Source organism: Balaenoptera acutorostrata, chromosome 15 (genome assembly GCF_949987535.1).
Source record: "Balaenoptera acutorostrata chromosome 15, mBalAcu1.1, whole genome shotgun sequence".
Taxonomy (NCBI): domain Eukaryota; kingdom Metazoa; phylum Chordata; class Mammalia; order Artiodactyla; family Balaenopteridae; genus Balaenoptera; species Balaenoptera acutorostrata.
In genome coordinates this window covers 66,659,853-66,677,572 of record NC_080078.1, presented here as the reverse complement: position 1 = coordinate 66,677,572, position 17,720 = coordinate 66,659,853, and the positions used below count along the sequence as shown (strand labels likewise).

Genomic DNA, 17,720 nt, shown 5'->3' with positions numbered 1-17,720 from the left:
CACATCTTGCCTGGCTGCCGCCACTCCCCCAACTACCAAGCTGCCCCCTCTAGCTCTTCCAAGCCCGGTTCAAATGCTGTCACCCTGACCCTGGTGAGCGATCCTTCCTCCTTCCTGCCTCGGTACTCCCTGAGCGGCAAGTTCGTATCTCTCACGGTTCTGGGCCTCTCTGCCTTGTTCTGACGTTGTGTGTGTGACCCGGCCTTGCTCACTAGGCTGGGGCTCATGAGGGCAGGGGCTGTGCTTTGTTCATCTCTGGATCCCCTCCTCCCCCACTCCCCTGTCCAACCTGACCAGGGCAGGTGCCAAATGCAGATTTGTTGAATGAACACATGAATGAAATGTGAATGGTGACAAGGTTCTACTTTAAATGACTTCGAACAATACTAGAAAACTGCATTGAAGATGCTTATACGTATGCTTAAAACCGCCACTGTTTTCTGAAGGGATGGGGTTCGGGTGCAAGTTTACAAGTAGAAGATGGGGCAGGACCTACTTGCTTGGCATATTAAAGGTGGGTGGGGGCTAAGGGAAACCCCAGCTGGGGTCAGGAGTGGACAGAAATAAGAGGGGGGCTCCCAGTTGGCAGGGCTAGGAGGGACTTTGGGAAGAAGAGTTATCTGAGCTGTATGCAGTGGGGTGTGTGATGGAGCACCTTCCCATAAAGCTTTCAGTGACGTCATCATTGCTCACTGATGCTTTTGGTAGGAGTGGGTGCTTTCTGGGGACCGTGCTGCATGGGAGTGAGCAGGGCTGGGACAGTCTCTGCTCATCAAGGGCCAGCGCTGCCTACCAGACTCCTCCTTTGATGCTTGAGCAAAACCTCCAACCCATCCTGGCTCCCTGGCCTCTCTCTTCCAGGCCTCCATCCCTGCCCTGGGTCCTGGCCATTCAGGCATGGACATGCTGGCCAGCCTGTCCTCAGCCCTCTGTCCTCATGGGCTAAGTCATGGCTGTCTCACCAGGAATGTCTCCCTTCTTTGGCCCTGCCTCTTCCTCCCCGCATCCTGCACCAGGCCCTCCATCCCTAGTCTCTCCATAACTCTCTCTCTTCTTTCTCCCATCTGCCTGCACATCCTGGTGGACCTAATCTTCTCTCCTTAAACCCCTTTTCACTGGGTCACTCCCCATCTTGAAAACCTTGATGGCTTTCCAATGGCTCTCAGACTCAGACTCTCTGTTGTCACATTTGTCCTGGGATTTGTCTTTTGTCTCTATTCTGCTTCCCCTACCTCCAGTCCAACCTAATTTCCCAGTTACGTCCCCTACGTGCTGCTTCTTCCTGGCAGAGACCGCTTCTCCTGTTTCCCCGTGTGCATTGCTTGCAGCCCCTCCAGCAGCCCTCAGCCCAGAGGCCAGTGTGAGGTTGATGCTCACTAACATTTGCTCAGTGAATGAATAAGCAAACACACAGTTTCTGTTCCCATCTTCCCTGTGGCTTAGAACGTCTGCATCCTCCCTCACGAGTCCGCCCTGGCTTCCCAAGACCCTATACAAACCCCATTTTTTCCAGAAGACCCTTCCTCATTCTTTGAGCCTTCCTTCAATCGCCCCCCTCTAAATCCCTCCAGCACTTAGGATCTATAAGGCGCAAACGCCACGGTTCACAGTTTCTTCCAAGGAGATGGTCTCATCCCCCCAGCCTGGCTGTCAACACTGAAGGGCAGGTGGGCACCTAGGACGACCCTTATCACAGAACAAAGCTCACAGCATTCCAGAAACTGGGAATGCCACAGGTCTTCTCTGTCCACGTTACAAGGCAGAGCCATGGCAATGACCTTCCCGAGCCCCACAGCCAGGCTGGGGGCATACGACATCCTGCTGCTACTCACTTTGGTAACATGGGTGGTGGTGGAGGTGGAGAGGGTTTCCGCGGTGGCGCCGTAGGTGCTGGTGAGGACATCTTTCCCGATGATCTGCAGAATATAACCACCCCCCACCCAGGGCTCAGGTGAGGACACTGGACTCTGCAGGAGGGGGGCGGGGGTGGGGTAAACCAAGTGAGGAGTCGGGGTGGCGGGGGGGTCCCAGGAAGGTGAAGTTTGGAAGCCAAGATGCTTTGAGCCACTGAGTCTAAGAACTCAGGAATACTGGAATCTTCAGAATGCTAGACCCATGAAATCCTCAAACCCTGGAATCTAAGATTCCTAGGACCTGAGATCCCTGAGGTCCAGAATCCTAACGAGACCCTAGAATTTAAGAATCCTGGCATCTTAGAAGAATGAACAGAGGGATCCAAGGTGGAAACAGAGCCCTCCCAATCCCCCACCCTGTCAGGGCTGGGAATGTGCTCTCTCTGGGACTAAATGATGAAAACAACAGATTTGGAGAACACAGGAGCTGCAAGAGACCTCACAGTGACAGACTTGGGCGATTGAGGCAGCCACCAACAGAGCTGGGTCCAGAATCCAAGCTTCTGGACTCCCAGTCCATTGCTCCTCCTGGTCAGTAAGGAGAGCAGATGCAAAACAGCTGTCACATCACAGGCACCACCAATGGATGAGACTCTGGTGGGGACCAGGGAGCCCTGTGGGCATCTGAATGTGATGCCATTTCCTGGTGCTGCACTTAAAGGGGCAGCCTCCCACGCTCTACATCGTACTTGCTGCAGGCCACCTGTGGACCCGCGTCCACATTCTCTGCCTGGAGTCCCCTAGCCTGGGCTGGCCCTGCCCACTTACCGGAGAAAGAGAACGGATTTCCGTGGCCACCGTCTGTGGGCCTGGGATCATGGCAGCTGCCCCCTTCCCGGACTTGAGACTGTTCTCCTGGGGAAACAATAGTGCTCAGAGGGCCAGGTCTCAGGTGGGCAGGCCCTCAGGATGGCTGGAGCACGTGGCCATGCAGCTCTCACGGCCACAAGATTGAAAAGTGACGTCAGAAGCAGAGAGCTGAAGGCATCGTTCAGTCCAGTCTGCTCTTGTTCCTCCCTCGCTCGCTCACACACATGCTTACACACTTACCCACTCATTTAACAAACATTTACTGAGTGCCTGGCGTTAGGGACACTGTGGTGAACAAGACGCAGCGTTGCCCCCTGGAAGCACTAACAAAGGAGTCGAGACATCCAGGTTCTGGTCCTGGCCCTGCCACGTTCCAGCCACGTGACCCGGACAGAGCCACTTCCGCTCTCCGGGCCTCATGGATTCACCTACATAAAGGAACCCCTGTAGTGTGTGCTCATCAGTGGTAACAAATGTCCCATCCTGGTAGGGGTGTTGGTAACGGGTTGGTGGTGGGGGCTGTGTGTGTGCCGGGGCTGGGGGTCTACAGGAAATCTCTGTACCTTCCTCTCAGTTTTGCTGTGAACTGAAAACTGCTCTCAAAAGATAAAGTCTTAAGAAAGTTTTTAAAAAGGGGACCCCTGTTCCACTCTCACAGAGACATTATGAAGATAACAGAGGAGAAAGGGCTTTGCAAACGGAAATCTGTCAGGTAAATATAGGAGTACAGGCTGGCTACTAAGAACATACTAACTACTGTTTTCTGAGTACTCGCTATGTGCTAGGTACTGTGTTAAGGATGCATGATCTCATTTAAGCCTCTGAACAACCATAGGAAACTGTTTTTATATTCTTGTTTTATAGTTGAGAAACTGGAAGGTCAGGGCATGTTAAGTGGCTTGTTCAAGCCCTCCTGAAAGTGAGTGATAGAGCCTGGATTTAGACCCAGGTTGGTCAGACTCCAAATTCAATGCACTCCTTCTGCCATGCCACTCTGCCCTTGGAACACTTGCCCTTGAGCCAGCTCTCCTGGTCCTACCTTGGAGTCTAACTGCTAGATACTCCTGGAATTGGTCCCAGACTTACTGGCCCACATCTGGAAGGGGCCCAGCTGCCGGCCTCTACCTCCTACTTCCTGCTCCATCTCAGGGCTCAGCCTTGTCTGTCCAGGGGCCCAGAAGCTGTGTCCATTCTGCAGCTCCCCAGTGGGCTGCAGGGTACTAGATCTGGACCTCTGCCTGCCAGGGGACGGGTGAGGACAGAAGCCCTCTGTCTTCGCCCCACCTTTCCCCGAGGCCTGCCTCCAGCTGAGGCTGTCGGTGACCTGGTTACCTGGCATTCCATCCACAAGGCACTTACTTTCTCAGAGGCAGTCCCAGAATGTGGCCCAGAAGCAGGCCTTAAAAGGGCAGCCTTCTGGGCTCAATGCTTCCTTTCTCCCAGGGTAGGAAATAGCCACTAGCCCCTTTGAATCCTATTGTCCCTCCAGGCCCTTCTCCCCTCAAGCTTCTTCTTCTCCCATTGACCCCTCTTTCCCGGAAAAGCCTCACCTCCACGTTCACACTGATGGGGACACAGGTCATTCCAGAACAAGGTGCCAGCTGCTCCGCCTGCCTCTCCTGTATCTTCAGCCAGTCCCCTCTCCCGCCTCTAGGAGGCGCAGCCCCTCTCCGTGGCTAAGGTGACACCGCTATCTCCGCCCCCGGCCCTTCCTCCGGCGGACTCCGGGCTCTCCTCCTTGCCGCCTCTCTCTGGGCCGCCTTAGCCACTCAAGGCTTCCACTGCCTCATCGAGGCCACTGTCTCCTCTCGCTTTATCTGTAGCTCAGATCTTTCTTGAACCCTAGACTTGAAAACCGATGTCTCCTAGACACTTTCCCCCAGGCGCCTCAGACTCATCAGACCCAGAATGGAATTCGCTGCCTCCCACCCCCGACACACACGTGCCGCTAAAGAGCACCCCTCCCCGTGCTCCTTGTTCCTATTAGCGCTTCTCAGACTTGAGGGGTGTCACCTGGAGGGCTTGTGAAAACAGAGACCCCCGGGCCCTGCCCCGGAGCTTTTGAGTCTGTAGGTCTGGGGCGTGGCCTGGGAATTTCCTCTCTAACAGGTTCCCAGGGCCGCGCTCGCTCGGAGACCAGCGGGGCTGGTGAGCGGCGTCGCGGCCCGTCTTTCCTCCTATCACCTGAACGTTCTACCAGTGACCCAATCCTGTACTTTCCTCCCTCCAGGCACCCTCAACCCTGACCTCCTGGTCAGCCTCCAACTCCTCGCACCCTGGCCCTGCCCGCGCCCCTAAACTAGTTCCCTGCCTGCTCTTCCGGTCTCTCCCAGTAGAATGTGGGCTCAGAGATGCTGTCTGTCTCCCGCAGAGCTGGATTCACAGCGCCTGGCACACTACTTCACACATCGTGGGTGTTCAGTAAATATTTGCTGAAGGAAGGAAGGAGGGAAGGAAGGAGGGAGGGAAGGAGGGAGGAGGGGAAGGAAGGAAGGAGAATAAAAAAAGGGCCCCACGCCCCCAAGGGAAGGAATTTTTTGCTCCAGGCATGTTCCACATGGGCTGCTAGAGTAATCTTTCTCAAACACAGAAACACATATCTGATGACATCATGCCCCTACTTAAAAAGTCGAAGTGATTCTCCATGGTCTCCAGGATGAAGTTGGAACTTCATACATGGCATTCGAGGCCCTTCAAGCCCTGGCCCAGCCTTCCTTCCCAGCCTCTTCTCCCCCTGCTCCCCCTCCACACGCTTGACATCTTGCCTCACTGACCACTTCCTTTCCCTAAATGCTATGCTCCTTCACATCCTTGCCTTTACATCCTTTGTTCCCACAGCCTAGGAGACCTCCTCCCGTGACTGCACCCTAATTTATCCTTCAAGAATAGCTCAGATGTCACCGCCTAGATAAAGCCTTCCCCAGCTCCTACAGTGTCACTCCACACCCTATGCTCCCTAGGAAAGGCAGGAAAAAATAACGGCCACTCACATTTACAGACCTCTTGTAATGTGCCAGGCACTCTTTGGAGGGCTTTGCATAGATTACCTTAGTTTAGCCTCACATCAACCCTTTGGGGGATATGCTATTATTTCCCCTCACCCCATTTTCCAGAAGTGGAAACTGAGGTCTGGAAAGGTTTGGGTAACTTGCCCAAGGTCATCCAGCCAGGAAGTGGGAGAGCTGGACCTTGTTCACCACTGTGTGCCCAGGACCTAAACACAAAGGCACAGCCCATTAGATGTGCCTGTGATTATTATTTCGATGAATGAGTTCTAACAGGCAGTATCTTTTCTTCAACTCCCCATACTGGGCAGAGTAGAGATTAAGAAATGTTTTTAGAACAAATGAATGGATGGATGGATGGATGAGTAAATGAATGATATGACTGCCTGTGCACCATGGTACGAATTTACATTTAGCCCGATAAGCATCCTGATGCCACGTGGTGAAGGGGTGAGGGGAGAGGAGGAACTGAGTGACCAGGGGAGAGTGTGCAAGCTGGTAACTGGTTTGGGCTTATTTCTCTTAAAATCTTTGTTTACTCAAAACTTTCCTGCTGGGTAGTCTAAATTAATGTAATTTTCTTCCTATGTGCATAGCAGGGGTTTGGCAAGAGAAAGCATTTGAAAACAACCTCCCACAGCTCAAGACAGATCTGGTCCAGGCACTGATACCTGCTTGGCCCCAGCCCCAGCCCCAGCCCCACGCAGCCACTGTTCACAACGGTCAGGATGAGGGAGCAGAGTGGTTGAGGTGGACAGTGGGGCTTCTGGAATCAGAATGCCTGGGTTTGACCTGGCTCTACCACGTATTGGTTGTGTGACCTCGGGTAAGTCACTGTACCTCTCTGAACTTCATTTTCCTCATCTGTAAAGGATGGGAAAAAAGAGCATCCACTTCACAGCTCTGGTTTTACCCCAGGAGCACACTGCATGGTATCATAACCTGTGGCTGAATGCTAGCTGTGCTGTGTCATCATTTGAAGAATCTGATGTTACTGAACTCTCTTAAGAGCCTGTGAACCAGGCAGAATGGGGAGTACTCCCATTTTACAGATGAGGACACCTAAAGACCTTCCTTCATGGGTCAGGCAGCAAATAGGTAGCAGAACCACAGGGTCCCTCAGGACACAGTCCCAAATCCTGAGCCATGGCTGCCAGGAGGATGGACCTCACTCAGGGAGGACTTTCAGGCACAATCCTCCTGTGTTGCCGACAGTCAGTTAATCAAATAGTACCATCCTCTCTTTATCCCTACCGTAGCTGAGATGGTCCAGATGACTAAGACTCAGGGATGCCACCTCCTACATTATTCAATTTGCAAAACAGGTCTGACTGGATGTCCTGTGGCCAGTCAATAAAAGTTTGACTGTGTGTCAGACAATAAAAGTTTGACTGTGTGTGCCACACCTGATGCTGTGAGGGCGGATGAGGACTTCCTGCCATAGCTGGCGAGGTTAGCTTGTTATCTGGCTGTTTCAGGGGCAATGGGGCTGGTCAGAGAGGGAGGTCTCGGGTCCTACTTACCATGGTGGTTGATATGGTCTCCGTGGTGATGGAGGGAGTAGTTGTTATGAACTCCTTCCCCCCTGGGGCAGTCCCATCAACCTGCTGGCCAGAGGAGGAGTTATTAGAGAGGGAAGAGAGAGAGAGTGCCAGATACGCCTGCAACATCTGCCACCTGGGCTCGTGGCATCCCCAGGTACCAAGTGACAGGCAGTGTGAGCAAACATGCAATTGGGGAGGGGGTACGTCCACACACAGACCAAACTACAAAGGGGCCTCACAGGTCCTCCAGCTCATTCCAATCATTTTATTTCACAAAGGGAAAATAATCCCAGATAATTTGATACATTCTATCCAAATTTCAATGCCTGTATTCTTTGACTGAGCGAGCCCATTGCTAGAGATTCACCCTTCAGGCATAAACTTTGAAAATTTCGCCAGGAAGTCTGAACAAAAAAGTTCACTGCAGCATTCAACATTAACTGCAAAAGACAAAAACCATCACAGGTCCACTGATGGGTGATAAAGGCATGCTAAATCAGGATCCACTCCTAAGGGGGAACAAGGAGAGTGAGGTGGGGCCACATGTGCCAACATGGAGTGATCTCCAAGGTAAGTATTAAGAAAAAAAGGTAGGGACTTCCCTGGTGGCGCAGTGGTTAAGAATCCGCCTGCCAACGCAGGGTACACGGGTTTGATCCCTGGTCCAGGAAGATCCCACATGACGTGGAGCAGCTAAACCTGTGCACCACACCTACTGAGCCTGCGCTCTAGAGCCCTCGAGCCACAGCTACTGAGCCCACATGCCTCAACTACCGAAGTCCGTGCGCATAGAGCTTGTGCTCCGCAACAAGAGAAGCCACTGTGATGAGACGCCCGCACACGACAACGAAGAGTAGCCCCCGCTCGCTGCAACTAGAGAAAGCCCGTGCACAGCAACAAAGACCCAACGCAGCCAAAAATAAAATAAATAAATAAATTTATTTAAAAAAGAAAAAAGGTAAAGTGTAAAAGAGAATGATCTCTTTTGTGTAAAAAATTTAAATACCTAGAGATATAAGGACATATGTTGGTATGTGCATATATCTTTTTTTCTGGGAGGAGTCACGAGAAAAAAATTCATTTTGTTCTGTTCAAATTTCATAACTGTGAATATTTTGTTGTTATTTTGTTTTGATGTCAATAGGGGTTACTGAGCTGTAAAATTTGGGGCCATTTTTAGTTTTCTTTGTATTTCTCTGTATAAAAACAAAATCAACACACGTTACTAAAACAAAATAGAGCAGAGAGGGAGTAAGTTGCCCCGGGGTCACACAGCTTGTCAGAACTCAAGAGTCTTGACAGCTGCACTAGCAGCCTCATAAACCTCTATGCATGTTATAAAAGTGAGAGAAAAAATTCTGGAAACGACAGAGTTGCCCACATTTTGTAGATTTACATATTTCCTTAGTTCTTAAGACAAAGACTGGTCTCCAGGGCAAAAAAGTCCCCAGCACTGCGGTTCCTCTGGCCAGAAAGAACCAAGAGGGCATCTATCAGACCCTTAGTCTCCATTTTCAAAGCTTAAAAACCACAAAAGGAACTTAGGAAATGCACTGTAAGTAATGCACCTGTGTCTATTTACAACAGCTTCTCCAGGGGGACTGAGTGTGTTTCATCTTGCTAAGACAAACGACATTTTATCTTTTTTTTCAGTTTGTTCATTTTGTCAATCTGATGTGGAACCCCCATGCACACACAAAAAAATGACCCAATGTGAGCTGCTCTGACCCAAGCTGAATTGGGTTCTCTCTCCTCTTCCCCTGGGATATCTTAAGAAACCTCTCCACCTCCTTCAAGCGATCTGAAAGCCATGGTCTAATCCACTAACCACTAGTCCTTATAACACTCCCAGGAGGATGAAGGAGACATGACCCTCCCCATTTTACAGATGGGAAAATTGAGGCTTTAAGAGGTGTCGTCTGCCCAGGATAAGAACCCATCCCACCACCCACACCCGGAGCTCAGGGAGGACAATGAAGCTCAGAAGAGCATCAGGGTTAAAATGGTGGCTCCCGGGGGAGCCAAGGCAGCAAGAGTTGGCCAAGGGGCTTGGCCATGATGGGGACCCCACCCTTAAATGCCCAGTACCTAGGCTCAGCGTGCACAGGAAGGCACAGGTTACCTGGGTGGTGTCCACAGTGGCAACTCTGGTCTGCAGTACAGCCTCCGGCTCGATCTTCTTCCTGATAGCCAGGCTGCTGACTGTCATGGTTTCCGTTTTCACGGGCTGTAGGCAGATGAGGGAAGAACACTCTGTATCTCAAGCCCCGGCACGACTCCTACTCACAGGCAACTGCAGCGTAGGGTCAGCAGGTTATCTCCCACCACTGCCGCTGACCAAGTCTCCAGAGGGGGTCGAAGCCCAGGGCCAAAGAGGCCTGGTGTGATGTCACAGACAAACAGCCCAAGAGGGGAGCCAGAACCACCAGCAGCACCCGGACAGCCTGCCCGTGACCCTGTCGCCATACCACCTCATGGTGGCTGCATGCTGGATTTCAGGCTACCATTAAGAGAACGTTCACCATTCAATTAACATGCTCTGTGCCGGGCCCCACACTCAGCATTTTCCTGATATACATAGTCCTGAATGACTTCAGTGGTTATGCCACCACCTCCCAGCTGCTTTCTCTGAACTGTTCTTTAGAGAAGGAGTCACACCTGGAGGCCCGGGGTTGTGGGGGGGGGGACCAGGCAGGAGATGTAAACGAGTGAGGCGGGCTTGTTGAGGACCGGGGTGAACTGGAGAGCACATTGGGTCCACTCAGGTTTGGCCTGAGTGACCAGATCATCTGATTTTTTTTTTTTAATGATATAAAAAAAAATCCCTGGATTTTATATTCAATGTCCTGATTTTTAAATCAAAGTCAAAGAAAACACATCTGCTAGCCAGATTTGGCCCAGGGCTACCAGTTTCCAACCCCTCCTCTAGAAGTCTTATGTTAAATGATTAGTTTCTTCTGAGTCCTCCATCGAACCTAGTTCATGGCTATACACACAGCAGGTGCTAACATATGTGAGCTGAATGAATGAATGAAAGTTAGCTTGTTGGGAGGGTGGTTAAGAGGAGATTCTTCTAGATGGTTGTAACTCAGAGATCTAGCCGTTCATTCAGTTAATCATTATTAGTGCCTGGAATATGCAAGCTTAGTGGAGCTGCCACCTGGTAGGAAAGCAGACCTGTCAGCCAGTAACCTGACTACTTGTGATACCGCTGGAAGCAGAAGCATTGCAGAGCGAGGGGGCCGAGCAGGGAGCAACACTTCTGCCCAGGGTTGTCAGGAAAGCGTTTGCTAGGTAAGTGCTATCTGAACTTGGCCCTGGAACGTGACAAGTTTGCAAGGCAGAGAAAGGGAGGAGACACCTTCTCCAGAGGGTACAGCATGGAGTGAAAGCCCAGAGTAGATGAGCTCCTGTTTCAATGCCTGGAACGTGGGAGGTAGCTGGGGCTGGAAGACGTGGGAGAGCAAACGAATAATGTGAACAAAGATCCTCTGAAAGAAGGACAGGGAACAGAGACGCCCAGACGCAGTCTACCCCTGTGTCCCCCAGGTGATGACGTTTCCTCTTCTCTAGGAGTTTCCACCGCTACCCCAAGACCCCAGGCCCTGCGGAGAGGAGCCAGGGCCGGGATCAGAAAACACCATCTGGCTTTCAGAGCAGGCGCAGGCGCCCCCGTGAGTCCACAAGCACACGGTCTCTGCAGGTGCCATGCAACACAGACAGGGGGAGGAGGAGTCGAGTAGGACCAGACTGCCTGTCATCACTTGACCTCAGGCAAGAGATGGGATCACAGGGTTAAAGCGCCCGGGAGTGCACGTTAGGGGTAAACCGAGCTGCCGAACATGCGAGCACAGAACCATGCTGTTCTGCAGAGGGGCGGTCATGCAACATGGAACAGAGCTTCAGGCTGGCGGCTCAGTCTTCTCACACATGGCCCAGGGCCCTCTGAACATGCAGTGCCCAGTGGGCCCGGGTCCCGATGATGCTCCACTGTACCTCGAACTGGGGCATATCCGGGGTGGAGCAGGCCCCTCGGTCCGGGCTGTCCTCGATGCCCCCAGACTCGTCATCCTGGCTCGGGCCCCGTTTGCTGAGATCCCGGGAGAACACCAGGCCCTCGGTTTCTGAGTCACTTTTGTCTCGGTCAAGCTCAGGCAGGCTGCGGGAGAAGTCTTCGAAGGCGCTGCCGTGGTAGTCGCCGATGACTGTGAAGTCGACCTCGGCCTCCAGGCTGGACGTGGAGCTGACCGTGATGCTGGAGCACTTACGCTCAATGGCCAGGTGGTTGTCCTTCAGGAACACCGCGTCCCTCTCCTGGTCCTGGTCCTCGTCTCCCGTGTCACTCTCTGGGGCCCTGGGCCGTGGCGGTTTGACTTTCTCCTCGGAGCCCTCCCTCAGCCCTGCTCTCTATGGCCAGGTAAAATCAAAGGAATGGGGGTGTGGGATGGGGGGAGAGAGAGAGAAAGAGAGAAATCAAGATGGTGAATGACAGAAGAAATCTCGGGGCCATTCGATGCCCCAAATGGAAGTGCAGGTCAGGAAAAGAAAAACACCCCCGGAAAGGTTCTTTGACACCATAATAAGCTTTAAAAAAAGAAAAAGAACACTTCTCAAGAGTGAGGACACTCCTTTCCGAGGGTCTCCGGCTGACGGCAGAAGCAAGTACAAAGCACACATCCTGCCAGTTGGTCCTGGACAGGAGGCCCCATCCAAGGTTTGGATCTGGGAGCTTATCAGAAGCGGCACTGCGCACAAGGCAGGGATGGGAGCCCGGACCCCAGGCCCATCCGTGCAGGCGGACATCAAGGAGGCAAAAACCAAGGAGGGAGACCCAGGGATTCAGGACCACCCAGGACAGGGAGGCAGAGAGGCTGGAGCCAAGAGCTTTGAGAAACAAAGAGGAAGCCAACACGGTTTGTCAATTCCACTGAGTCTCTGTGGGAGGGGTCAGCATCGTCTAGGGGGAGGAGCAACACGGGGTAATTCCTGGGAGCTGGGTGCTACATCACTTCAACCCTGAGCTCCGTTGAGTGGAGGTTCTGGTCCCATCAGTGTAATTGACAACAGCAGGCCAAGGAAGTGCTGGAGGGGGACCAGCAACTCTTGTCCGACATACATACCTCTCAACTGGCCTGTCAGGGATTAAACACCACACACATTTTTGGCTGTTTTACGACATTCTTTTTGAAGACCAATCTAACCCCCACCAAATATTTTTAAAGTACTTGGCTTCAGGTTCTAGAGACTCAGTACACTTAGAGATTCACTTGCTAGACAAGCCTCCATTTAGCCAGTTTCTGGAAGGTTGAGAGGTGTGAGGACACATTCCAGACAAGCCAGAGTTGAGCTGCCACAAGAGGCGCTGCCAGAGCAGGTGGGGATCTAAGGCAGCGATGCACCCTGGCCAGGCGAAGATGACCAGGTCATCAGGGCACCGAGGGGCTGCAGAGACCTGAGGGCCTGAGGGGCTGGTGAATCTCAGGTGCCCCCCCTTTCCTGGGGGATTCGCTGCTAAGCTGGTAACGTGCTTCTCTTGCCTGACCGTGTCTCCGGATTTGTTCTGGATTAGAGAAGACAGTTAGTCTTAAGGAGGCAGAAAGGAACTTGGCACTAGGACCGAGAGGGAGCCAGAAGTGAAGGATGGAAACCTCTGGACTGTCAGCTTCCCCAAGGCAGGAGCACCAGGGAAGGGAAAGGATGAAGGAAGATCGTTGGACAAGCCAAGCAAAACGGTAGGAACCCAGCAGGTGCGGGCAGCAAGGCAAAGCAAATGTGTAGTTTGCTGGAGGGGGTGCCACTTTCTCCACCGGCGCTGTGTGACCCTCCGGGCACCAGGTCACACCAAAAGCCGAGGGTCTGTGTGGCTAAGCTAACATGGGCCAAGCAGATGAAACCGTCATTCCGCCTGGGCTACGCTCAGGCCCGTTTAGGTTAAAGAACTCATAGGGATGGACAAGCAGCCTTTGGTGGCAGTAATGACGAGGGGCCACAGAAACATGCTTTTAAAGAGCTACGCGGCATGCGGTCAGCTCCCGGGCTGGGGGCAGCATGGGGGCGGGGGCTCACGTGGCCAGTTCCCCCAGTAGCTTCCTCCAGTGTAGTTTCACAGCCTGGACTGGGGGACACGAGCTCGACGTCCATGCATCCTTCCCGGGGGGATGGGGTAGAAATGCCCTCCCGGAAGTGTCTGGTAGCTGGCGGCATCATGGAGGAATGTGTGGCTTTGGGGGCAGCAAAGTCCCCTGGGGGCTGGAACTGAGCAAATCCCAGGTCTAAACGCCTACTCCGCTGTTGCTCGACCTGCCCCACGGAGGCCTCCGAAGACAACTCGTTTGCAAAGGCCCTGGTTTCACCCTGACTCGCCCAGCGAGTTTCAGCTCCGTGGGTCTCAAAGATACGAATCTTGTTGGCCACAGAGGTCTTGCTAATATCTTCCAGGGAGCCCTCTTGACCCCCAGCCTGGAAAGAGGTCATCTCCTTTTGCTTCCCTGAAGGGAACAGCAACCCCTGGGCTTCTTCAGGGACAACTCTGGGCTTCCTGCTGGCGATGGGAGGGGCCCTGCGCTCACCTCCGTCTGGGGTCACAGCCAGCCCTACTCGGTCCTTGGGCTCCGGGCTCTCTTTAGGAGGATGGGCATGTTTGAGAAATACAGGGGACTGTTCTCCAAAGCGGTCCCTGAGCTGCACAGGCTCCCCCGACCCATAAGGGGCTGGGCTTGAAGAAGCTTCCTCTGGAGATGTCTGAGCCGCAAAGGGACGGGGCGAGGTTGGGAAGGGGGTGATCGCCTCCATCTGAAGAAACACTGGGGCCTTGCTGTCCTCTGTCACAGGTTCTCCTGTTTGGGTGTGAACTGGTCCCCTCTCTCTGGTCAGGAAGTTGCCTCTGTCCAGCTTGGCTGGCTTCCTGACATCACTAGGAGGGATGGCCCACGGAAGGGCACAGGCCTGGCGGTCTGGACGCACGCCCCCTCCTCTGTGAGGTGAGTGGTTCCATTCTCCTGGGGGACTTTTCGCAGCCTTTCCCATCAAATCTCCACTCTGGGGGGTCTCTTCCTCTGCAGCTACTGAGGATGCTGGGTGGGTAGACTCTCCTTGCATCTCCCACCGGGCTTCGTCCCAGTCCTCAGCAAACATCAGCCCTGGAGAAGGTCCCTTTCCGAGCTGCTTGACAAAGACCTCCAGGTCATCTGGTCCTTGGTTCCTGGGGGGCCCCGCCCCTCCCTCTGAGGAAGCTGAGTGGGCTTCACCCTCATGGTGCTTGTTTCTGCCGACAGCGGCAGCAGAGCCCCACGGGCTGGAGGAGTCCAGCTCTGAGCTCTCCGTGAGCTCCTCCGAGAGCTTCCGCCCGGTCTCACAGCCAGGTGGGGCATCTAAGTGCTCTTCTCTCTCCTCCAGGGCCGGAGGGAGGACTTGGTCTTCAGACTCTTTCTCTCCATAGTTTAAATAGAAGCTTCTCTCTGCAAAGGAAGTGTCGGTTTCATCGCTCGAGTCGGCTCTGGCTTCTGCGTAGGCTGGGTCCAGCAGAAACGACTGGAGTCCTCCCGCGTCGGAGGCTAGAGAGGGGACATCCACCTCTGCGGGGCCGGTGGCTGGGGCGGCGGGTCTTCTGTGAGCCTGGAACTCCTCCCGCTCCTGCCTCAGCTCCGCCAGGCCCTCCAGCTGACCCCCGGAGGCCCGCTGCTTCCTGATGGTTGCCTCCCCAGGGTCCACCCTGAACCAGGAGCCCTCTGGGAGCGTTCCTGCCAGCGTGCAGCCTGCAGCCAGAGAAGCCCCTCCTGGGCCTTCCCTGACCCAGGGGCATTCCCCCCACACTGACTCGAAGTCTTCAGGGCTCATGATCATTCTTCCTTGTCGCTGGATGTTTGCTCCTCTGGCTCCCACCTTTTCTTCTGTGGCCATTTCAAAGGTGAACTTGTCCACCAGGACGTCTACCTTGGAGAGTCTGCCGTCAGCAAGCATGTCTGCGAGGCCTGCCTCCCTTTCTTCCTGCTGTGTGGTGGTCACTTTTAGGAGACTGAGTTCTTCTGGCCTAAGGTACTCTCTTTCTATAAATACCCAATGCTCTGAACCCTGCGTTTTAATTGGAGCAAGAAGAGTTAACATGAAATATCAGGCACCTGAAGAATGGGTTCACTTTTTCCCTCTGCAAGAAGGGACCAAGGTCAACCTGCCCCCTCGGTCAAGGTCAACTGGCTGGGGAGAGGAAGGCATGACAATGCTGGTCAGCCTCATCAAGGCTACTCTTCCCATCAAGGCACCCAACAAATTATCTACTGATGCCCTCAACCACCACCCTAACTGGGTAAAATGGGATGCGGTCTCATACCCTCCCCGTGTTAACCATCAGGGAATGGAAATCCACAGATGGTCCAGGACTCTTCCTCTTTTAATAATAAAGCTGCCAGTGTCAGAGGGGAAAGTAGCTTACATCACATGGAATCTTTGAAGGCTAGAGCCAAAAGAACTCCTAAGACTTCCTGCAGTCCAATCTCCTAATTGTGCAAATAGGTAAACTGAGGCCAAGAGAAGGTCAGTGACTTTTTCAAGGTCACAGTTAGTTGAGTCAGGAAAAGAATGTCTGATTTTTGATGCCTGAGAGCCTTGCTGACTTACAACCAATGGAATATGGGTCCCAACTGCGATCTAATGTGAAGTTGTTGGGGAGGCACTGAGTTAAGTTTCACAGGCCACAGCCTGGAATTGGACCTTTCTGCAAGAGCTAATTGGAAGGAAAGAGATTAGACCAAAATATACCAAACGGCCAGCTCTAGAGGTTAGTGCCAGTAACTACAATGGCTGAAACAGCTTGAACTTTGTGGAGTTCATTCCCAAAGAAACAAATACCAAGGCCTATTCTTGGAGAATTCTAACAAAATCCACAGAAAGAGTGGAAGAGGACTGACCAGAACATATCATAGAAGGAAAAGATCTAAAGATCCAAGCATCATCATTGGTCAAAAGCACTGAGAGTACAGCACTGTCAACCATCAACAAAACAGCCCTCTACCTCCCCTAGAGTTTTTCAAGCAACACTTAGGAGGGAAGGATGGACTTCTAGAATTGTTAAAAAAGAAAGAAGGCCAGGAATTCCCTGGTGGTCCAGTGGTTAGGACCCGGTGCTTTCACTGCCAGGGGCCTGAGTTTGATCCCTGGTTGGGGAACTAAGATCCTGCAATCCGCGAGGTGCGAACAACAACGACACCAAAAAAGCAAGAAGGCCAATGGGATTTAAATCTTCTTGCAACCACAAAATACTTTCTTCACACAAAATCTTGATGGCAATCCAATATGTAACACAGATACAGGCGCCCCCCTGTGGAAGTTGGAGGCCTGGGCTGCCCTAGTGCCCAGAAGTGCCTCCCTCCTTTGAAACCACTGCTCTGACCCAAGCCCCTCATGGCACAGATGTGGAAACTGAGGGCTGGCAAAAGTAAGCACCATGCCCAAGGTCAGAGAGTGAGCCAGTGGCAAAGGCAGGCCTAGAACCCAGTCTCTGATTCTGTGTCCTGTGAAAAGCTCCACAGTAAGATGTGCGGAAAACTGCTCCTGACAACAGCAGGGGGCAGGTTCCCATGTGCTTGGGCTCCAATTCAGGTTATGACTTGGTGAGAAGTCTGTCAGATCCCAGAAGATCTGAAGGATTCTGAAGGATCAAGGGAGCATTATAAACCCTCTGACCTCCCCCACCCTTCCCCCTGCTCCATTTTAGCAAAATCTCCGTGATTGTCAGGGAATCAAACCTCATTAAGAGAATCTTGCCAACAGGAAAGAGAGAGAAAAGGAAGGGGGGCGGGCCAGACAAAATCTGCGTGGGTTTCTGAGATTCTACTTCAGGTTGTTAAGCTTTCAGGACAACAACACTTGAACCATCCCAGAGGGAAGAGCTTTGAGAGCCTACAAAGCCTCCTTTCTCTTCTACTTGGGAAGCAGGCGCCTTTAGCTGCTCCCATTTCAGCTTGTACTGACATCATCAGCCCGGCAATGATGGCCAAAGACGGTCCATGAGACCCTTTGTGGAACACTCCTGCCCCACGTCTAAATAGAAACTAGTTTCTAGCAACCAGAAGCTTAGAAACTAGGTTGAGTGGGGTGGGAGCTGGCACAGAACAGAAAGTTTCTGCAGTAAGAAAAAGGGAAACATGTACTTATATTTAGTTACTGTGTGCCAGGCAGTGTCAGCCCTTTGGAGAAGTTATTAAATTTAATCCAAATGGCGACCTGTGAAGCAGGTCCTGTTACCCTCATTTCAGAAGGGGAAACTGAGGCTCCCAGAGGGAAGAAGAGGCTCTGCATCTAACAAGTAAAAATCCTGAAGAGAGAAAAAGTCTGAACAAAAAGAGGAAAGCTTTGGCTCTCTGACCCAATTCACAGGATAAATGATGTCAGGGAAGCCGCCGGGCCATTCTTTCCACTGAGCCAGGGGACCTTCAGTGCCTGCTCAGAGCACC

The 17,720-nt window shown here is 52.7% G+C and overlaps 1 protein-coding gene across 22 annotated transcripts in view; it reads right to left on the bottom strand.

Annotated features, from left to right (window-relative positions):
* The window catches only part of EPB41L1 (erythrocyte membrane protein band 4.1 like 1), a 119,852-nt gene that overhangs the window by 7,107 nt on the left and 95,025 nt on the right, over positions 1 to 17,720 (bottom strand). For 6 of the 22 annotated variants that reach the window (XM_057530295.1, XM_057530296.1, XM_057530297.1 and 3 more), the window contains 7 exons: positions 13,339 to 15,342; positions 12,725 to 12,832; positions 11,269 to 11,679; positions 9,395 to 9,499; positions 7,252 to 7,335; positions 2,682 to 2,768; positions 1,833 to 1,916 (listed from right to left, as the gene is read on the bottom strand). In XM_057530295.1, coding sequence (XP_057386278.1) covers positions 1,833 to 1,916; positions 2,682 to 2,768; positions 7,252 to 7,335; positions 9,395 to 9,499; positions 11,269 to 11,679; positions 12,725 to 12,832; positions 13,339 to 15,342 — 2,883 coding nt within the window. The remainder of the gene's footprint in view (positions 1 to 1,832; positions 1,917 to 2,681; positions 2,769 to 7,251; positions 7,336 to 9,394; positions 9,500 to 11,268; positions 11,680 to 12,724; positions 12,833 to 13,338; positions 15,343 to 17,720) is intronic. The other 16 variants (XM_057530308.1, XM_057530310.1, XM_057530312.1 and 13 more) reach the window with 11 other exon arrangements.